Below are 22825 nucleotides of genomic sequence, written 5' to 3'. Positions count from 1 at the left end.
AAACATAGAAAATGGTACTATACATGTAAAAGACTATTTGTTCTTGAAATATCTTTAAAACATGTATAACTGTTTACAGCAAATCACCTTCGACAGTATTTTTATAGATTAAAATATAGGTAGATAGACAGTGCATAAAGGATGAGGGTAGTTTAAATGAAGCCATAAAATGGCAACATTTCTATATTTAGCAGGAAGAGGCAAAATATAAATTTTAAGTGAACTGTGAAATAATAAACAATGTATATCACAATTTTTAGAGCAACCACTCAAACAAATAAGGCAAAGAGTATATAGCTATGAGAATAGCTAACTAAAAACAAAATCCTGAGAAGCCCATCTGCTTACTTTAATAGCTGTGGCCTATGGGGAAGGCTTCCAATCTAACACACATTAAGGGGCCAACTGCATACTTTCCAGGGATCAGAAAGGCTGAGGTGCAACCTGTGTCCTCTCCCTCTGTCTCTGTCCAGGTCAGCTATCTCCTGAGAAGGAGCTCCTGTAAGTGTCTTTGTGCCCTGGTTTTTGCAGCTGCCACTAAATGGAAGGCCCCTTAATCACTGGGCTCTGGTGGCCAGCAGGGCTCATGTTCAGGGACTCAATGGGCACTAGCAAAGAAACCCACAGTCTCCTTACAGAAGAAACAGACAGAAACTTCCATCTCTCCCTCTTGCCCTGAAAAGAGGCATATGTGCATAATTTAAATGCTGTTTCCTGAGGACCTGGCTTCTAATCAGCCAGAATATAGGTACTGACAAGATCTTCCCTTTGGGACATGGAGAGTTCTTGGCACACCTTCAACTACTGGGAACCACAAAAAACAAAAAAAGTTGCTTCGAAAATCACAAAAATCATGAAGACAATCAAGAGTCAAAGCAGGGTTGAATGATAAGGTTCATCTCCCCTAAAAAACCATACCTTCAAGACTGGGAGAAGTGATTGTTTTATCTAATATAGAAATCAACACAAAGTATTTAAGGACCATAAGGAAACAGCAGAAAGTGCTTAAAAAAAAAAAAAAAAAAAAAACACACAGAACAAGATAAAACTCCAGAAAAAGACCTAACTGGAACGGAGATAACTGATTTACCTAGTAAAGATTTTAAAATAATGGTCATAAAGATATCTACTGAGGTCAAGAGAAGAACGCATGAGCACAGTGAGAATTTCAATAAATATAAAAAGAATTATTACCAAACAGAAATCACAGAACTGAGCAGAAAATTCAAGAGATGGGTTCACTGTAGACAAGATAAAGTAGAAGAAAGGATTAGCAACCCTAACAATAGGGCAATGAAGTTCATCCAATCAGAATAGTAAAAAGAAAAAAGATTAGAAAAGAATGAAGACACAGAAGGGACTTAAAGGACAGCATCAAATGGCCCAATATTCATATCATGGGGGTCTTGAGAGAGAGAGAGAGAGACAGAGAGACAGAGAAAGAGAGAGAAGGGGCAGAAAGCTTATCTGAAGAAATACTGGCTGAAAACTTCCCTAACCTTAAGAAGGAAACAAATTCCAGGTCCTGCAAACCCAAATAGTCCTGAAGAAGAATCCAAAGAAACCCACACCAAGACATATTTACTAAATTATCAAAACTTAAATGCAAAAGAATCTTATAAGCAGCAAAAGAAAAACATCTTGCTACATACAAGGAATGTATTTGGGTTATTAATAGGCTTTCAACAGTAACTCTGTACGCCAAAGGGAATGGCACAATATCTTCAAGGTGCTGAAAGATAAAAACTGCCAACCACAGATTCTCCTACTGATAAAGCTTTACAGCAGAAATAAAAGGAGATAAAGAGTTCTGCACACATTCAGTAGTTGAAGGAACTCCTCACCACCAATCTGGCCTTATGAGAAATGTTAAAGGCAGTTCCTTACACTGAAAGGAAAGCATGTTAAGTAGTAAAAAGAACACATGTGAAAGTATAAATTTCTAGGGAAAAGGTACATCTACAGGTGGAATTCTGAATAATGTAGTGCTAACAGGTTAATTATAAATATAGTATTTGTGATTTTTCGTCAAAAGACAAAAGGTAGTAGAAATAACTACAACAATAATAAGTACTATAATTTGTTAATGAATACACAAGATAATAAGATTTAAATAGGGACATAAAAACATAAATACTTAAGGGGAATAAAACTTAAGTAATCAGCTTAAAATAAAATGTTCTAATTCCAAGATGTTTTATGTAATTCTCATGGTAACCACAAAGGAAAAACCTATGGTAAGTACAAACAAGACAAAGAAAGGAATCTAAACATAACATTGCAGATGTTCAAATCACAAGGAAAGTGAGCAACAGAAAAAGGAATAGCATTTTTTTAAAAAGCCACAAAATAAGTGACAAAATGCCAGTGAATCCACATTACTTGAAGTGTAAAGGGACTAAAATTTCCAATCAAAACGCACAGAGTGGTTGACTGGATACAAAACAAGACCTAACTGTATGCTGTCTACATGAAATTCACTTTAGATTTAAGGAAACGCAAGAAGTGAAAGTAAAGGAACAGGAAAAGTTATTTTATGTAAATGGAAACTAAAAGAAAGGTGGAGAAGCTATATTTATATAAGACAAAATAGTCATTAAGGCAAAAAACATAGTAAGAGAAAAAAGAAGTCATTGTCCACTGACTGATGAACAGATAAAAAGATGTGATACACATACACACACACACACACACACACACACTCACTGGAATATTACTCAGCCATCAAAAAGAATGAAATCTTGCCATTTGCAATGATGTGGATGGAACTAAAGGTGCTATAGTAGCCAAAATGCTAAACAAAATAAGTTAGAGAAAGACAAATATCATATGATTTCACCCAGATGTGTAATTTATGAAACCAAATAGATGAAATAGGGGAAATGAAGGAAAGAGAAAAATAAAATAAGACAAAAATCAGAGACAGAAACAAGCCATAAGAAACTCCTTTTAACTACAGGAAACAAACTGAGGGTTGCTGGACAGGAAGGGGGTAAAAGGATAGGGTAACTGAGTGATGGGCATTAAGGAGGCATGATGTAATAAGCACTGGGAATTATAAGGAAATGATGAATCACTGAACTCTACCTCTGAAACTAATAATATGTTAATTAATTGATTTTAAATAAACATTCAAAGTACATGTTAGCAATGAAAAAGAAACAAATAATCAAAAGGTACAAAATTCCAGTTAACAGTACTCCCCACATCCATGGAGGATATGTCCCAAGTGGATACCTGAGACTGTAAATACTACTCAACACCAGACATACCATGTTTTGTTCTACCCACATATACTTATGGTCTAGTTTAAATTATAAAGTATACCACAGTAAGGGATTAACCATACTAACAAAATAGAATAATTATAATAATGTATGATAATAAAAGTTATGTGAATGAAGTCTCTTTATCTCTCTTTTTAAAAATATCTTATTTATTTATGAGAGACAGAGAGAGAGAGAGAAGGGGGTGGGGGGGCAGAGACACAGGCAGAGGGAGAAGCAGGCTCCAAGCAGGGAGCCTGATGTGGGACTCAATCCCAGGTCTCCAGCAACAGGCCCTGGACTGAAGGCGGCACTAAACCGCTGAACCACCTGGGCTGCCCCTATCTCTAACTCTTAAAATCATACTTTACTCACATGTGATATGAGTGATGAAGTGACATGATAAAAATGCCTACATGACGACATCAAGTGTGGTGAATAATGCAGGCATTGTAACACAGCATTAGGCTACTAATGACCTACTGACAAACAAAAGAAGGAAGATCATCTGCCTCTGGACTGTAGCTGACCATGGGTAACTAATACCACGGAAAGTGGAGCTGCAGATATGGTGGGACAACTGTATAAGACAAGTAAGTCTCGGGATGTTAAGAACACTGTATTGTATATTTGGAAGTTGCTAGAAGAATAGGTCTTAAAGTTCTCATCACACACACAAAATGTGCAACTCTACGTGTCTGTACACATAAATTTAGTGTGGTAATAATATGGCTTTACATATATCAAATCATTATGCTTTATACCTAAAACTAATACATTAAATTTCTAAAACCAATATCATGTTATATGTCAATTTTATCTCAATATAAATAAATCGGTAGATAAAATGAAATGTATTCTAAAAATACAAAGAATGAAAAAGGGAAAAAGGGATCCCTGGGTGGCGCAGAGGTTTGGCGCCTGCCTTTGGCCCAGGGCGCCATCCTGGAGACGCAGGATCGAATCCCACATCAGGCTCCCGGTGCATGGAGCCTGCTTCTCCCTCTGCCTATGTCTCTGCCTCTCTCTCTTTCTCTCTCTGTGACTATCATAAATAAATAAAAATTTTAAGAAAATTTTTTAAAAAGAAAAAGGGGAAAAATTAGGAAACAATAGTAAAAAATAGGCATAAATACAATTGTATCAATAATTACATTAAATTTTACTAGAATTCCAATTAAAGATTTTTTTATTGAGAACAAAGGGGTCAATTATATATTGTCTTCAAGAAATATGCATTTCAAATATAAAGACACAAAAATTCAGATTAGTTAGAAACCTACATCCCTTGAAAACAGTAAGCCTAAGAAGTCTGAATTAATAACATTGATTTTATTTTTTTTATTTTTTTAAAGATTTTATTTATTTATTCAGAGAGAGAGAGAGATGCAGAGACACAGGCAGAGGGAGAAGCAGGCTCCATGCAGGGAGCCTGACATGGGACTCGATCCTGGGTCTCCAGGATCACGCCCTGGCCTTGAAGGCAGAGCTAAACCGCTGAGCCACCCGGGCTGCCCAATAACATTGATTTTTAACATGATAAAATTTCAAAGAAAAAATTAAAGGGGATGTTTCATAGGGATAAAAGAACAAACTGCAGTTTTTAGTTTTAAAGGTATTGCATGCTTTCTGCTAAATTTATAATGAAGATATATGTGGGGTTTTTTCTCAATAAAGGCAGAGTTAATATTCAACACAAATGAAGGAACATACATAACATAATCTCTCAGTAAACTAGGAATAGAAGGGAACTTAACTGATCTGGTAAAAGGTATTGAAATTTTGGAGCTAACAGCCTATTTAATAGTGAAAGATTAAATGCTTTCCCCCTATAATCAGGAACAAGTAAAGGATATCTATTCTCTCTCATCTATTCAACATCATACTGTAGCTACAAACAGGGTAAGTAAAGAAATAAAAAGCATAGACATTAGAAAAAGAGAAATACTCTTATTTGCATATGACATGATGATTTACATAGAAAATCCTAAGCAATCTTTAAAGCAACTACTGTAACAAATGAATTTAATAAGTGGCTAAGTACAACATGCAAATATGCAACATGCAAACCATCTATTGAAAACTGAAACTGACCAATTTATTTTTTAAATATCCCGTTTAAGACAGCACTTAAAAAAAAAATACTTAGGAATGAATTTAGCAGAAAATGTGCAAGACTTTTAAACTAAAAACTGCAAAAAGATAAAATGAAATAAAATAAAATAAAAATGAGTAAAAATAAAATATTTTTAAATAAAATAATAAAATAAAATAAAATAAAATAAAATAAAATAAAATAAAATAAAAAGGTAAATTTTGCAAACCTTAATAAGTCGGGAGAACTAACATATACGTATTGGAAAATTTATTAGTATTCTCAAAACACCACTTCTCACCAATTAACCTATTGATGCCTATCAGAATCCAGGGCATTTTTTGTTTTTAGAAATCTGACATAGTGATTTTAAAAATTTCTGGAAATAAAAAGGACCTAGAGTATCTAGAGAAGCCTTGAAAAGAAACCAAGATAAAATCCTTATACTACTTATTAGATTTGCTATAAAGGTACTACTTGATTAATAATTATAAATTAACATGGAACAAATAAGGCCAAAGAAATGGAAAACTTATCTTCCTTAACACAGTAACAAGATGCTAAACTTTAAAGCATTTCATAAAAATAACTGTATTAGTTAATTCAAGTTCTTATCATTTATTATTTGATGACATTTTATTTTTATTGTTGAATTTCCTAAATGTAATGGGTGGATCTGATGTGTTCAATAAATAGCTAAATGCTTACTTACACACTGAGCATGTTCATTTTTTTTTTTAATTTTCTCCAGCCCCACATAACATACCTTAGACAGTCTTTTGTAACATACCTTAGACAGTCTTTTGGAAGATTCACAATTATGGTCCACACATGGCTTAGGTCCTTTTTCAGTGTCTAGAGATGAAACTGAGAAAATACAGTATATTTTATAAAGGGCCCCAAATCTATATCACAGTATTAAAATTGGCTTTTGAAATATAAAATAGATCATTTATCTAATATTTCTCTTCCAGTAATAATTAAGCGTTTTTCTAATGTTACACTAAATCATTTAGATATAAATCTAAGCCAAAGGTTTGTTCTATATAAATCAGGAAACCCTCATGATTGCGATGAACCTAAGACTTAATGATAATGATTGTAACAATAATAACAATGATGATTTTAATGATGAGAAGAAAGATTAGAGCAGAAACACATGAAATAGATAATAGAAACATCACAGAAAAGCTTCACCAAACTAAGAATTGTTTCTTCAAAATGTAAACAAAATTTTCAACCCCCTCATGAAACTAACCAAGGAATAAAAATAGGGCCCAAAGCAACAAAATTATAAATAAAAAAGGAGACACTATAACTGATAACACAGAAATTCAAAGGATCATTAAGAGACTACTGAGAATAACTACGTACCACTTAACTGTACAACCTAGAAGACATAAAAACTTGTAAAGTCATAAAATTCAAAGAGAGAATAGATGACAAAGATTTCCACTAAATAGCTTTCTAAATTATGTCAACTTAATTACCACAATTCTAAAAGTTTTAGTTACTTCTCACTATTGGTCAAAATACATTTAGAAAAACTGATTTCTAGCCCTAGGTCTAGCACTAATAAACACAGGCTATTATTTAATACCTCCATGAGACCCACTCTCTGCTCTGTAAAACAAGAGACTGAATATTATGATTGTCATTCTTTCTACCTATAAAAATATTATTTAAAATATATCAATCTTAACTATCTAAGCTCTGTATAATATAACCACAAGCAATGACTAGTTGACTGTCCCCAAATTCTCTATATGTCTTACCGATTAAATTTTCTAGAATGTTCCCCAAATATACCCCATGTTGTCTGTATACATGACTTTAAATTGCTATTTTGCATGGAATTCTTTTAAAACACCAATAATGTTTCATGGACCTCCTCAAATGTTCATCTCCTAATGACATCTTTATGTACATAGAACCCACAGAGTACCTAGAATCTCTGCCATAATATTTACATAACCTGTACTACTGTTATATATTTTCTTTTAACTAGAATATGACTTTCTTGAAGACAGATCCTTGCTCATATTATTGACATTTGCCTAATATGTTATGTAAAATATATTAGATGGATAAGCATTGATATGATGAAGATAATAAAACTGACCACAAAAGTATTAATAATGCAGAATACACTTGCAGAAAACTGGGAAATCCTCATTTTTTCAATATCCTTTTTAAATATCTCCCCAAACCAGTACACACATGAAATTTCTGTGTTGCCATTTGAACTGATATCACAAAGTATTATAAAATATCACAAAAAAGACAACATATAAAATATAAAATCAAAGTGATTTTATAAAATCAAACAGAACAGATGTGAAGCTAAAGCAGACCTCCCAAAAGGGCTGTAGATTTGGGGGGAAAAAAAAGGTTTTTGTCAATGGACTATTTTTTAAATCCTTTTAAAATGAAATCATCATAAAACCAGACCCAGGAAATGTAGAATCTCTAAGATTCATAGATCAAAAATATACAGTGGAGTTACGGAAAGCATTTTCAAAATGTAGCCAAATATTTAAAATATTATTTACCTAAGATAAAGCTTTTGAAATTACCAAATATTTAAAATATTTAAAATATTATTTAAAATATTACCATTTGAAATTACCGTTCATTAAGTAATTCAGAAGATGGTAGACCAGAGTCTATATGTATTATAATATGATTGAGATCAAATCATATGAAGGTACACAATTACATTTTTAATTTGAATCCTTATAAAAGTTTAAAGCAAATTTAAAAATCCATCAAAATCTACTATCTATTAAACTAAAGCAAAATTGTTAGAAACAACACAGAATCCCCAGAAATTATCCAGTCTTCAGAGTCAGTACAGATAGTGATTAACCATGTCATTAACACCTAGAATGTTTAAGTTATAATCCAGTACTAAAGGTAGTAAAGCCAAAAGGCAGTATACTACTCCCCCACCCCTTGCCCCATGTTAGGCAAACCACATAATACTTACACTGTCTAGATCAGTTTACTCAATTAGCTCTCTGGATCTGAGAGAGCACAACTTCTTCCTGAACTCCTACCTTCTTTGATATACCTGCTTTACTTAGGTTAGATGGTTAACCTCAACCTGTATGAAACTATGTACCCTCTTTGTCTTTTTATATGAAACTTTTTACAAAATTTAAAAATGAAAAAGAAATGACACCTGTAAAATGGCGAGGTAGGATACCTCAAGCCACATCCTACCACAGGAACGCTGACAAACAAGACTCAAAACAGAATCAAGTATGTTGAAACTCTGGAAAATAGCTAAATTTTTGTAACTGAGAAAATGCTGAGTCACCAGAAATTGACCTCCGCACAAAACAAAGAATCTTTTTATCAGAACACTAGCTAACATCAAGCTAAAGGACATCAGACATCACATACAACAAGGAATATAGTCTTTACAAAGGTAACTTAGATGGATCACTAAACAACTACAACACACACAAAAGAGGTAAAAGAATCTTATTTCATGATTACTACCTGTTAGAATATTAAAAATGTACCATTTAAAAAAATATATAAGGAATGTGAGGAAAGAAGGGTATGAACCAACATTCAAAAATAATAATACTTAACAATTCATCCCTGAGGAAGCACAGAAATTGGAATTACTAGACAGACTCTATGTCAACTGTTTTAAATATACTCAAAAAGCTAAAGGAAATAATAAGCACAGAACAACAACAACAAAAAGGAAAATGGTTTCACAACAGAATATATTAATAAAATGAAAGATGATATAAAAAGAAACTAAACAAATTCCGGAACTGACAGTTACAACAACTAAAATGAAGAACTCACCATAGGCTTTCAATTAGAGTTGATCTTATGAAAGAATCAGTGAACTTGAGGATAGGTAAACTGAAATTATCCAGCTAGAGGAGCAGAAAGAAAAAGCAGAAAAAGAAATGAAAGCCTAATAACCCCACCACGTACGCATAACAGAGAAAAAAAGGAACCAAAAGGACATCTGAAAAAATAATGCCAGAAATGTCCCAATGTGATAAAAGACATGTATCTATGTATTCAAAAAGATCAATGGAACTCAAGTAGCATAAAGGCAAGGATTTGGGGTGCCTGAGTAGCTCAGCTGGTTAAGCATCTGCCTTCAGCTCAGGTCATGATCTCAGGGTCCTGGGATCAAGCCCCACATCAGGCTACTTGCCTCTCCCTCTGTCCCTTCCCCTGCTCATGCTTTCTCTCTTTCTAATAAATAATTTTTTTAAAAATCTTTAAAATAAAGTCAAGGAATTCAACAGTGAAACACATTATAACCAATCTGTCAAAAATCAAACAGAGAGATTATCTTGAAAGCAGAAAGAGAGAAGAAAAAGAGGAACTTGTCACTTACTACAAGTCCATAGTAAGATTAACAAATGTCTTGTAAAAAAAGAAAAGAAAAGAAAACAACAACAACAAAAACCACGGAGGTCAGAAGGCAGTGAGATAACATATTTAAAGTATTAAAAGAAAAAAGCTTTCGACCAAGAATCCCGTATCTGGAAAAATATCCTTCAGAAATGAAGAAGAAAGTAAAATATTCCAAACACAATGTTTAACATTATTAGCCAGTAACAGGATGACAGATAGTAATTCAATGCTGTGCAAAGAAATAAAGAATAGTGATAAAGTCAACTCTGCAGATACAAGGCAATATTGTTGTATTTTTACTCTTTTAACTCCCACTTTTTTCATGCATATGATTAGAAATAAATACATCAGATAATAATTCTAAATCTGTTAGTGGTAAACAATAATGTAAACAATAATAATGCAATGACAAAGACCATCATAGAGAGGAAGGAGTAAACCAGGCTAGTATTAATTCAAACAATATAGTTATATATTTAAGTTATTAACTGTAAAACTCAGGATAGCTGCCAAGATAATAACTGGAATATATTCAGAAAAGAAAATGAAAATAAAATCAAAATGCTATTTTACAGTCTATTAAACCCAAGAAAAATCAGTAACAGAGCATTAAGAAAAGAAAAAGGATAAAAGAAAACTTCTGGTTCGGAGTCCCACATGAAAGGCACTCGGATGCTATCACTCCTGTCCTCACAAGAAAAGCTGTAAACAGACTCACAAACTTTTCTTTGATTTAACAGATAACTGAGGTCTCAGGGAAAACTGCTGCCCACAAAACGGTAGAGAGAAAAAGGTGTTTATAGAGAATTATTGCTTATGAGGAACAGACGCACCAGAGAAAGACCCTGATAGGGAAGCAGGAAAAAACCAGCAACTGAGAATCTGTTGAAGGCTCACAGTGAGAAAGCCCAAGTGTTAAAAATTCCAGCTCACAGGGTCCCCCACGCTTTCATGAGTCCCAAGACTTCTCTGGGAGGGAAGAGAAAACAAATCCCCTTGTACTTCTAGCATGAGGAGGAACAAAATAAACATTCTGAAATGTACCAAGAGTACTCACTTGTCTTCAACAAAAGCCTGCCCTTAAGGAGAAGTATTTTTCCACAGCTTAAGCACCTGGAGGTTTGCCAAAGTCTAAAGGACCTTGCAAATTGGAAATGTCCAATTCCAGCTACCTGTAGGCTTCCAGTGCAAACCAAGAAAAAGGAGGAAAAACATTGCTGAAGGTTTCAGACCAAAGATCTAAGCTCTCTGAAATCCTGAGATCTGATTGTTGGGCCACACAATGCTTCTGCTGCCTCTACTAACTACCAGCACATCAACAGGACATCATACAAACCAGGAGATTACAAGAGAAGGATTTTAAGTCTCATACTTTACTTAGGAAGATGACTTTGGGGAAACTCAAAGACAACAAAGCAGACAAAGATAAGCATATCAGATATTTTTAGCCCCTGAAGCCTATAGTTTTTGTAAATAGCCCAAATCCTAAACAAATAAACAGAAAATGTTACAATAAGACATACCTAACTCAGTTCTTACTATGACGTACATCATATCCAGTTTTCAATAAAAACTTGCAAGAAATACTAAAAGACAAAAAAACGTTTAAAAACACAGCAAGCAGGTTGCCTGGCTGGCACAGTAGGCTAGGCATCCAACTCGTGATGTTGGTCATGACTTCAGAGTCATGAGATTGAGCCCTGCATCAGGCTCTGTGCCTAGTGCAGAGTCTGCTTGAAACTGTCTCTTTCTCCCTCTACCTCTCCCCCGCAGCTCACACCCTCTCTTTCTCAAATAACTAAAATCTTAAAAGAAAAAAGAAACAACAGCATTATAATCATACTCAGATAAGGCAGAGATGTTGACATTATTAGACTGGAAATTTAAAATACCTATGACAAGATGCAAAGGGCTGTAATGGAAAAGGTAGCCAACATGCAAGAATGGATGGGTAATATAAGGAGAGAAATTAAAACTCCAAGAAAGGGGGCAGCACAGGTGGCTCAGAGGTTTAGCGCCGCCTTCAGCCCAGGGCCTGATCCCGGAGTGTCTGAAAATTGCAAAGAGACATTTTAAAAGTTCTCACCACAAAAAAATAAGATAAATTGTAACTATTTTACATGCACACACACACATCAAATACTTATGTTGTACCTCTTAAACTTACATATTGTTATATGTCAATTTATTTCAATAAAGCTGGAAAGAAAATAAAATCTGGATAAAGAACTTGAATATACTTTTCTCCAAAAAAAAAAGATATACAAATGGCCAAAATGCACATGAAAAAATGTTCAACATCATTAGTCATTAAAGAAATGTATATCAAGCCCACAAGGCCTCATTTCTATTGTGTATTATCTCTTTTATAGGTTCAACTTTACTTTCAAGGTCTTCTAAGGATTCTTAAATGCCTATTAATTGCACCTGTGAAGCACTCTAGGTACAAAAGTCTCATAACTCATGAATGCAAATACTATTCCTTGAAGAGCTAAAGCAAGAGTCTAACTGTGATAACTTTGTCTCCTTGGCTACAAAATAACTTTCAAAATTTTTCTGGAGGGGAAGAAAAGTGGTAAAGAAGATAAAGATAGTAAAAATGAGGTTGAACTTCTCGTTCTTTTCCTGTAAAGCTTTACAACTCTTAGTTGTGTCTAAAAATTCAATCAGAGATGGCCAAAAACAAAACAAAACAGAAAAGTGGAGAAATGAGTGGGTACAATACAACACCAGCAGTGAACAAATCAAGGACAGAGTAAGGAAGAAAGGAAAACAGTAAGCAATATCATTTGAGATGGATAGAAGATGGAGTCCTACTGCCATGGGGACTCAATAAAAACATAGGGATAGTTATTCTGCAGTGTTTATTCATAAACAGGCCCTTTTATAAGTATTGGTACAAAATCAATTCTTCGCTTTCCAGAAAACACTGGGCCTCCATTCTGTATCATTAGGAAAAGCACTGTAAGCCCTTAGAATGGTCCTACTGATCTATAATATTAACTCATGTTATCAGAATTAGGTTCTTTTACAAATTAAATCTTCGTAACAGTTAAATATACAGACAGGCATTTCCTTATTTTAAATTTCATTCTCTAGTAAATTATCACAGCAAAGGTTAGTTATTTGAGAGCTGTTACCATTACAAGCTAGTTATTTCACTAAGTACATGAATCCGAATTTTATTTTGAGGCCTATCAGACCTAAGCCAAAGTAGAGAACATTATAATACTCAGATCTATAACATTTACATTTTAAAAATGCTGCAGATAATTCATGTCTTCAAAATTTGCTTTTTGCTTTTAATTTGTTTTCTTTAAAAAATTATATATACTTACCTGAAAACGTAAAGAACAATTCATTTTGCAAACCAGCTCTTTGCATTTTAACACGATGGCACTCCGACTTCAGTAAAGAAACTTCACATGAAAGGTCAAGAACCAATTTGCTTAAAATCTGAAGAAGTTTCTTCTCAAAAGAAATATTATAGATACTGTTGCAGGGAGCTGCATGATATCGAGCTGTGAACTGGTAATAATAATGAGGCTCACGATATGCTGTAAAAAATTAAAGAATAACACAAAAGTGGTTATTTAAACAGTTAAAATATATTGCAACTGTCGAAAAGAAATGATTACTTGTAATAATTTCATAGTATTTTTATATCCATCCTAAGAAAACTGAAGGATACAAGAATTATGCCAAATATCCAATCCCTATGGTATCAAAATTAAGATTCTGAGCACCTGTGTGGTTCAGTCAGTTAAGCATTTGATTCTTGATTTCAGCTCAGGTCAGGAGTTGTGAGGCTGAGCCCTGTATTGGGCACCATGCTTGGCAGGAAGTCTGCTTGAGATTCTCTCCCTCTCCCTTCTCTTGAAAAAATAAATGAATCTTTTATGTTTCTCATAAATCTACCAGTTTTATTGAGTTCCATTACAATATCTGAAACTGAGAACATTTTTTTCTTAAGCACTTCAAAATCTCACTGAAATAAGAAAATATATAAATATGACAGGAAATCCATAATAATTATATACATATCATGTAACCACATTTTCTAACACAATGACATCAAAATAAAAATCAATAATTAAAAATCCATCAAAAATTTTAAAATAAAATACTACAATACTACTAAATAACAAATGGCATATCCAATAAAGTAATGATGATGAAAAATGTTCTTAAAACAATTATAGTAGCAGGACATGACAGTTGGAAAAATGGTACAAGACCACTTCCCAATGACAGTGATGTAAATTATTTTCAGAAATCAACTATTTATAGCCTCTGAAATGGTCCTAATGGTCCTAACAGAGGTTCCCAGAAAAAAGAAAGACATAGTTTCCCGAACATAAGTCATGTTAGGTCCCAGCCATCTTATGAAAGGGTATAGGAAATAACAGCCTGTAACAGGCCAGGAGACAGCCTAATCATATCAGAGACAATAAATTAGTGATAAAATTCCCAGTGCTGGTTAGTTATGACAACTATCTCAATTAATTATGAGCAGACAGCAGTTCACTGCATTTTTTTTTTCTATCACCACCTTTTAGAAGAATCTCTGCTAAAACTTCGAAGCTCCAAAAGAACTGAGAGATCTAGTCCAAGCCACTCATTTTGCAGTCTTGTACACTATTGCTCAGGGAACTCAAAGTAATTTAAACACATTCTTTTGGGTGAGAGTAGGCGAAAGGATGTTATTTTACCCAGGAGGTAAAATAACACTGGCCTGCAACACAATCCTTGACCAATCCACAGGGTGGTGGCTAAGGTCCTGGTTGGGGAGGAAGCAGTGTCTGTACACACTAGGGAAGGCTAAATATTTTCTTGTAGTAAACAGCCAGTAAATGTTCATCAACTATTATCTACTACTTTTCTTGATAACAGAAATAATTATTGTGGAAAGACAAACAAAAAATTTGTAAGCAGACAACCAATCACAAAAACTCCCAGTGCTGACTTCACCGTGAGGTCTGTTATGCTCACTCTTGAGTTACTTTCAGTCAGGGGCTTTTAGGATCTAAAACCCTCTGAGCGCTCAGACACTGGACCCACCTGAGCCCGAGAACCGATGACACCCACCCCTGCTGGCCCTAGGACTCAGTCACCTTGAAATGACCTTGCCCCAATTCCATGCTGTATTCCCCCTGGAGCAAGCCCCTTCATGAACATGGACACACCCTCAGATTATAGATTCCCCAATTTTCTTGTTCCAGGACACACTGCTGTGGGTAAGATCCTCAGTGTTCTCCTTACTTGTTGCAAGCAAAATCCTTCCTTCCATTCTTTGGCTTGGTTGTGTCCTTTGGCTTAACACCCACCAAGAGGGGAACTGGGTTTTGAATAACACTTGGAGCAAAGAAAAAAAGTGGAAAAAAAAAAGACATTTATTCAAAAAAATCTACTAGAAGTTGGTAAGAACAGGGAGTCTGGGGATTTGAACCCAGACCTCCCTCCCTCCCCTCAGCTACTCCAGACTGGTGCAGAAAGGAACGTGGGGTGCTCTCTTCCCCCAGCTCCCAGGCAGTAGCCTCCCGGGAGGGGCAGGATGGCAGTACTTCTGACCACAGCTCCCTGTTGCTGAAGTGAAGCTGCAGTTGACACACTGGAGGGGGAGGACTCCTCTCGTCCTCCCATCGGCATTCTGTGACACAGAGGCTCAAACCCAGCTGCAGCAATGCTGGGAATCCCTGGACGCTCACAGCCCTTGCAGTTTATGGTGTGAAGGCTGCACAGCAGGAACAGCCAACAGAGGAGTCCACAGAAGCTGCTACTATTCCCCGCTCCCCACTAAGCTCCTAGAGTAAGATGGCTCTCAACAGGAGCACAGCACTGTGCCCACTCAGCTCCAGGGCTGCAGGTCAGAGAATCTGCCAAGGGGCAGGAGCAGGCTGCAGAACAGAGTTCAGAACCTTTTCTCAAAGGAACAGACATCACTTGAGATAAAGTGCAGGGAAGTCTCAAAAACAGCAGAGGTTTAGTGAAAGACAAAGGGGTGGGGGAATTTATAGATTCATCTGCTAAGTAGGTGAGTAAGAGTGGGGCTAGTCTGTCAGAGAGCAACACTGGAAGAGTCAGCTGGGAGGCGCTATCCCGGGTCAGAAAAAATATCACACACTCACCTGGGGAATATCCCTTCAAAGGAACCCAAATTTAACCAGATCAGTCTTCGGAGGAATTTATGCCCAAGGCATTGTTGAAAACAAAAGATCCATCAAACTACTGTGGGTACACCTCAGCTGCACCTTCCTAAAACAGACTCGGGGAAGGGGCGTGGTCTTCACGTTATGGTAGGTGAGGAGTGAACTCCACAGAAATGATGTAGGCACTTGCTAAGCAAAAAACATGAAATAATTATAGCAAGCCTGGGGAGGGCAGGGGTGTGGGTCCCTACCCAGAGTTCCTACACTATCTAAAAAGTCCAGTTTGTGGAAAAAATTTGAGTCAAGCAAGTAAACAGGAAAGTATGACTCATGTACTGAAAAAAATAGGAACAGTAACTATTTGAGTAAATGACAGATGTGGGACTTAAAAGATAAAAATATCAAAGCATTCAATATTTATAAATATTATAAAACAGGGGCGCCTGGGTGGCTCAGTCGGTTGAGCATCCAACTCTTCGTTTCGGCTCAGGTCATAATCTCAGGGTCACTAGACTGAGCCTTGCTGAGCTCCCCACTGAGCATGGAGCCTACTTGAGATTCTTTCTCTCTCTCCTCATCTACCCCTACCCCTGGCTCATGCACATGCTCACTCTACTTCTCTAAAATAGAAGGAAAATGTTAAAAAAAAATTAAAGGATATTATGATTAAAGATGGAAAGCATATGACAATCTCATATCATATAGAATATCTATAAAGTTAGAAACTATAAAAAACAAACCAACTGGACATTCTGCAGTTGAAAACTGAAAGCACTGAAAGGAGAAATGAACCAAGGAGCTCAGCAGGAGATGTGATCTAGCCAAAAAATGAATCAGCTAAAAGCAATTCTTCATAATGAGAGAACATGACCCCAGTCAATAATGTGAATCTACATCAAAAAAACAAAGTGCCCCAGTAAAGGTAATTATATAATTATAAGGTAGTATAAGGGCATATTTCTTCTACTTTTTTCCTCTTTAAGGATTTAAAAAGCAATTGTATACAAGAAATCTACATACGATGTTAACACCAATCCCCTTTTTGGGGCTACAGAAAGGACTACAGATGGCAGCTTGATACATGGGAGCAAATGATGAAAATCAAAATGATCAACAAAATGACTAAATGTTTAAACCTATAAACATACACTTTCCCTCCTTTCTATTTCTGGCTTCTCAAAAACACACAAAACTATATAAAGTAGGGGCACAAAACAATCTTCATTAAAAAAGAATAGTAGGAGGAATCACTACTTGGTATTGAATGTTTCTATGTAGTTATATTAACTAACTATTAGCAAGGAAGAAATTAGAGAACCCAGAAACAGGGGATCGCGTTGGTGGTACAGTGGTGAGCACAACTGCCTTCCATATGTTCATAAGACATGTTCGACGTCCATAGACACGAGGTAAACACTAATGAAAACCACAATGAAGTATCACTTCAGACTCATCAAAATGGTTAAAATAAATTACAACAACCAATACTGACCGGTGAGGACAGAGAAGCTGCTGCTGGTCAGAACGTAAAATGGCAAAGCCACGGTGGCAAAGAAATTGGCAATCTCTTGTAAAACTAATATGTAACTATCACATGATCCATCCAGTGCACTTCGGGCATTTATCCCACAGGTAAAAAACCTCTATCTACACAAAAAAACTATACATAAGGTTCATAGAAACTTTATATGTTACAGGCCAAAGCCTGAAACAATCCAGATATTCTTCAGCAGGTGAGGGATGAAAAAGAGTCTAGCACATCTGTGCTATGGAATACAGCTCAGAATAAAGGGAATGGATAATAAATGTACACAACTTAGATGAATTTCTAGAAAATTAAGCCAAATGGAAAAAAACAATCCCATAAAACATTATACTATATTCCTGCACTCATATAATAGTTTGGAAGTGATAAAGTCATAGAATTGGAGGAAATTGTGGTTGTCAGTCATAACGAGATGGTAAGAGGGAAATGGTTGAGTGTAAAGGACAACCCGGAGTATACTTCTGCTGCTGGTGTTGCTCTGTATCTCAACTGTAGCGTGGATACGTGAGCCTACACCTGTGATAAAGCCTAAGAGAATTAAATACACACACACGAAGGAGTACTATAAAACTGAAGGAATCTGATTAAGGTTGGTGCTCTACATAAACTAAGTATCTTGGCCTGATAATGTGCTAGATGTTCACAAGAAAGCACTAAAAGGGGAATCCAGGTAACACATACATGGGATCTCTCTATTACTTTTTACAACTACACATGAATCTATAATCATCTTGAAATAAAAATTTTAATTAAAAAAACATAGGCCATGGGTGGTTCAGTTGGTTAAGCTTTCGACTCCTGATTTTGGCTCAGGTCATCATCTCAGGGTTGTGAAATGAAGCCCCATGTCAGGCTCCATGCTCACACTGGAGTCGGCTTGAGATAATCTCTCTCCCTCTGCCTCTCCCTCCCTTTGCTTGCCCTTTCATTCTCTCTAAATAAACAAAATCTTAATAAAAAAATAATTTTAAAAAACAAAAGCCAGCAAAATAAATACAGGAAACTTTTTACTTTTTAGGTATAAAGAACAACTTCTTAGAAAAAAAAAATCAAACCAAAAAAATCACAACTCAAAAAAGTAACGGTAAAGCTCACTACAAAAATATTTTAATCTTCTGGGACATAAACATAGTGAGAGGCAGGCAGAAGGTCCTGCAACATGATAGAGAAAGTACTGGTATCCAGAACGATAAACTCTATCAATTACTGAGAAAAAGACAAACCATCCAAAATAAAAATGGCATCAACACCGAAAAAGTAGTATAATCTAAGTGACAAAAATATTCTTAAATGCTCGAATGTACTAATTAAGGACGGCATCTTAAAAGAATGAGTCACTATATACCCATGGTCTTGCCATATTTGAATCTGAGAGTAATTTTCAGTGTTGTGTTATTTTTGTTACTTTCTAAAATTTTACACATCTTATATATAAAAATGTAATGTAATTATAAGTGAGTTTGGTTCTTCTGATTCAGGGAAGCTTGCTCAGCACAAGCCAAAGGAATCTCAGAGGATGAGGTCTTCGTGTACTGCAGCGGGGTATTGGTTGGTCCGCTCTGGGTAGGAAAACTGGCAAAATCCAGCAAAATAACCCCGAATACTCTGTCGAAGGCTTTGCCTTACAAAATTCTTCTTATAAAAATACGGACACTTTAATTTCCATTATATGACACAAAAATACGTGTGACCTTGTGGTGAGCAGAGCAGAATGCTTACAGCTGTCAAGTCGCCATGCTGTACACCTGAAACTCATGTAACACTGTGTCGCCTACACTAAAAAATAATCATAAAGCCCATTTATATACCAAGGGTACATAGAGAAGAACTTTTATTTTTTCAAAAAAGATAAAAAGGGATCTGATTGGCTTTTGTACCTGTACAATACAAATTAACTTTGACTTTTGCTAAAATCCACCAACTGACCTAACTCCATGGACCTAATCAATACAGGGGCTCAAATTATGGTTACTCCTGGGGTATCAACTAAATTTAAACATTTTACTCTCTGTTATCTTAGAATAATACATGTAGAGAAAAAGAAGTATGCCTCACTTTAACTGGAGCCTTGCCTAAATTTGCCATAGTCACGGTACTCACTGCCTTAAAACAACCCATATTGAGCACAGATGCTCTAACAGAAGCAAAATTAAATTAAATTGAGTATTTAGCATTTGTAATTGGCTTCATAAAATGGGATCTCAGAAACGCTCAGGTAATTAATTATTTGGGCCAATCTATATATTGGATCATAGTAATAGAGTCTAACATATATTATTAATTTTTTAAAAGATTTTATTTGTTTATTCATGAGAGACACAGGAGGCAGAGACACAGGCAGAGGGAGAAGCAGGCTCCTTGAGGGGAGCCCAATGTGGGACTCGATCCCAGGACCCCGCTGGGGTCATAACCTGGGCTGAAGGCAGATAGATGCTCAACCACTGAGCCCTGCAGGCGCTCCATAGAGTCTAACATACATTAAAAAGGGATTTCTAGGATTAAAATCTATTATATCAAAACTAGTTAATAAAGAGGTGATTATCCCCATCATTTCTCCATCTGATAGCCTAACTTTTCCTGTTCTTAAATCTGGAAAAAATAAAGTGTGCCTCATGGTGGAAGACTATGAATAAATAAATACATATATACATAAGTACATACACACATGCATGCATACATATATACAGAAGGTGTGTAGTCTGTGTGTTTACACACAAATAGGCTGGAGACAGAGACAGACATACACATAAGTGCAGAAAGGAGGGGGAGGGATTTATTTAAGTGCTCCATATAGTACTGTCTGGAGTAGGGAAAATTTGAAACAAACTCAAGGATCATCAACTGAGGACTGCTCAGATCTGGAAAACTGTATGACCATTAGAAAGATAAAAGTGGGTCTTTGTAATGAAATGGCACTAAATTATGTGATCTGCTTTAAGCACAAAAACAATAGGTCGCCCAAATCAGGGTTTATTAAATGAGGTTTCATCCTCCTGGCACACAAGGATAAAAACAACTGCAGAATCAGAATTCCTAGGGTCACAGCTGAGTCTCCCCAAATTCTCAACAGTGTGGCTTGGACCAAGTCACTTAACCCCCTGGTGCCCCAGTGTGTATCCACAGATGGAACACAGCACTGCCTACTGTCTACAAACAGCACTGTCTACAAACCACAGAGGTTTGTCATGGGGATTAAAAGAGTAGAATACACGTAAAGCACTTCCGACAATGCCTTGCACAAGCATTGCATGCGTTTTATTGTTAGTAGAACTACACCCTAAAAACACAGCGCTGCCTGGCACCGATGAGCGACGCTCATCGTTCCTATAAACTAGCATTTATCTGAGGCACGGCCACAGTTGTCAGCTTATACCTACGAGATTACAATTGGTATAGACAAGACCCCTGAAATAACAAGATGGAGAAAACTATGTAACGAAACAAAAGTGAAGCATGACTGATTCAGAAGTTGAAATAAATTTTTGCCTAAAAAAGTTAATATAATTTCTCATAAAAAAATTATGTCTTTCTTTGGATATATGGGATAGTGGTTTTTTCAGTGACCCAAATTGTCAGGAAACCACTAATAATTCTGCCATTTGTTGTGCAACTCAGCTGTGACAGGAGGGTACTTTAGTTTCCTATCGCTACTGTAACAAATCACCACAAATACAGTAGCATCAAATGGCACCAATTTATTGTCTTGCAGTTCTGGACAACAGAAGTCCAAAGTTACTCTTAGAAGAATCAGGGTGCATTCCTTCTGGGAGCTCCAGGTGTGCCATCTCCAGCTTCTAGAGGCCCTCTCCTCCATCCTCAAAGAAACCCCCTGAGACCTCTCCTTCCACCCTGAGGTGTCCTTACCTGCCGCTGACCCTCCGCCTTCTCTTCTAAGGACCCTGTGATGACACTGGGCCTGCTCTGCTACTTCAGGATTATCTCCTCCTGTCGAGATCCTCAGCCTATTAATATGTGCATTGTCCCTTCTGCCACCTTTGAGGTAGCACATTCACAGGTGCTGGCGAGCGGACATGTGCCTCTGGGAGGGGCAGTACTCTCTCCACTACACGTGGGCCTCCAGGAGAGAGGGAACTAACAACCTTTGCTCAGGCTGTTCTCCTGGCCACTCCATTATCAACCCAGCTCTCCCAATCACAAACTTCCAGAGATCAAACTGCTTTTAGAAAAAAATTTTACAGTGGCATTTCATGCTCCTGTCTGGGGGCTGGCAGTGAGCCATCAAACATGAAACTCAGAATTGAAAAGCAGTGCAGACTATGATATTGTAATAATCTGAAAACGTGATTTCCATAACCCCTATTTTCATTCATTGGCTCAAATTTGTGTGTTCATGTCAACTTCCCCCTGAAGAAAAAAAAAAAACAAGACCCGCCCTCACCACTAACACTTTAGAGAGAACTTTGTAAAATACAGGAAAGCAGGAATTTTTCTTTAATAAGAAGACTAAAAATGACAAAGTGCCTTTAAGACAAATGTAAAGGTATTTAAATATTTGAAAACATTAAAAAAAGTTAAAATACAACTAAATGCACTTCTTACCATATATAAGATATTTTAGTTGAATATTTTTAACAATTTCTTCCACAGTTGGTTTGTATTCCAGGAAACACGTGTATACGCCACTCATGCCCTCCTCAAAGTTCTGGAATACAAGGCTTCCTGTGGATGTAACTTGTGCAGTGCTGTTCTCTAATAAAGGAACAAGACATAGTATTCAGTTGCTTAAGTTATAGGACACTGAGATAAAATGACAAAACATTTTCTGAACAGAGCAAAACCATCAAAATGTACCTATAGAATCACAGAAAGCGTTGGGGGCATAACTAGTCATTGCCTCTGGCGTCTGTTGGCAGCAGGTGCCAGGATGACCTGCTTAGTATCTGGTTTTTAACAACCGGAGTTCACCTCCGGCGTGGCTGCCTACCTGGTAAGAGACTAACAATTACATGTACTTAGTGCACTTCTGATCTCCTTGCACTGACATGGGGCCTATCAGAAATTCACGGAGTATGAAAGCCGCAGACATCCGCATACACTACAAAGTAATCACATATACACGTATTTTATCGAGGAGTTATGCCTGCCCTAAGCTTACAAACTGCAACCTACATGTGAGAGGGAGGAATGCACCCAGAACCAAGGCTAACCTGACATACTCACTGACAACTAGGTACTTCTGGTCATTACATGTGATAGCAGGCAAAGGCTAGATCACAACCTTAAGTGTTGCTCAAGGAAGAAAACAAAGTAGATGGGGTCACCCAACTTGTCTGAGGTCACATAAGCTCAGAGCTGCAGTGTGGAGAATTAGGACTGGATGGAAAAGTGCTTCTATACTTCAGTATCACAC

The 22825-nt window shown here is 36.3% G+C and overlaps 1 protein-coding gene and 1 long non-coding RNA gene across 8 annotated transcripts in view; both read right to left on the bottom strand.

Annotated features, from left to right (window-relative positions):
* The window catches only part of ZPBP (zona pellucida binding protein), an 87506-nt gene that overhangs the window by 50614 nt on the left and 14067 nt on the right, over nt 1-22825 (bottom strand). For all 7 annotated transcript variants that reach the window (XR_013360604.1, XR_013360605.1, XM_077864241.1 and 4 more), the window contains exons 4-6: nt 22015-22164; nt 13098-13316; nt 6152-6228 (exon numbers count right to left, since the gene is read on the bottom strand). Coding sequence is in view for 5 of the 7 variants with exons in the window: in XM_077864241.1 (XP_077720367.1) it covers nt 6152-6228; nt 13098-13316; nt 22015-22164 (446 nt within the window). In the remaining 2 variants the exon portion in view is untranslated. The remainder of the gene's footprint in view (nt 1-6151; nt 6229-13097; nt 13317-22014; nt 22165-22825) is intronic.
* LOC144293104 (uncharacterized) lies at nt 8351-10782 on the bottom strand. Its single transcript, XR_013360607.1, has 3 exons — nt 10593-10782; nt 9190-9263; nt 8351-8442 (listed from the first exon to the last, which is right to left on the bottom strand). It is a non-coding gene; the product is annotated as an uncharacterized LOC144293104 (long non-coding RNA).

The sequence above is a fragment of the Canis aureus genome, chromosome 21, assembly GCF_053574225.1.
Source record: "Canis aureus isolate CA01 chromosome 21, VMU_Caureus_v.1.0, whole genome shotgun sequence".
Lineage (NCBI taxonomy): Eukaryota > Metazoa > Chordata > Mammalia > Carnivora > Canidae > Canis > Canis aureus.
The sequence above is the reverse complement of the archived record's forward strand: the minus strand, read 5'-3'. Positions and strand labels throughout refer to the sequence as shown.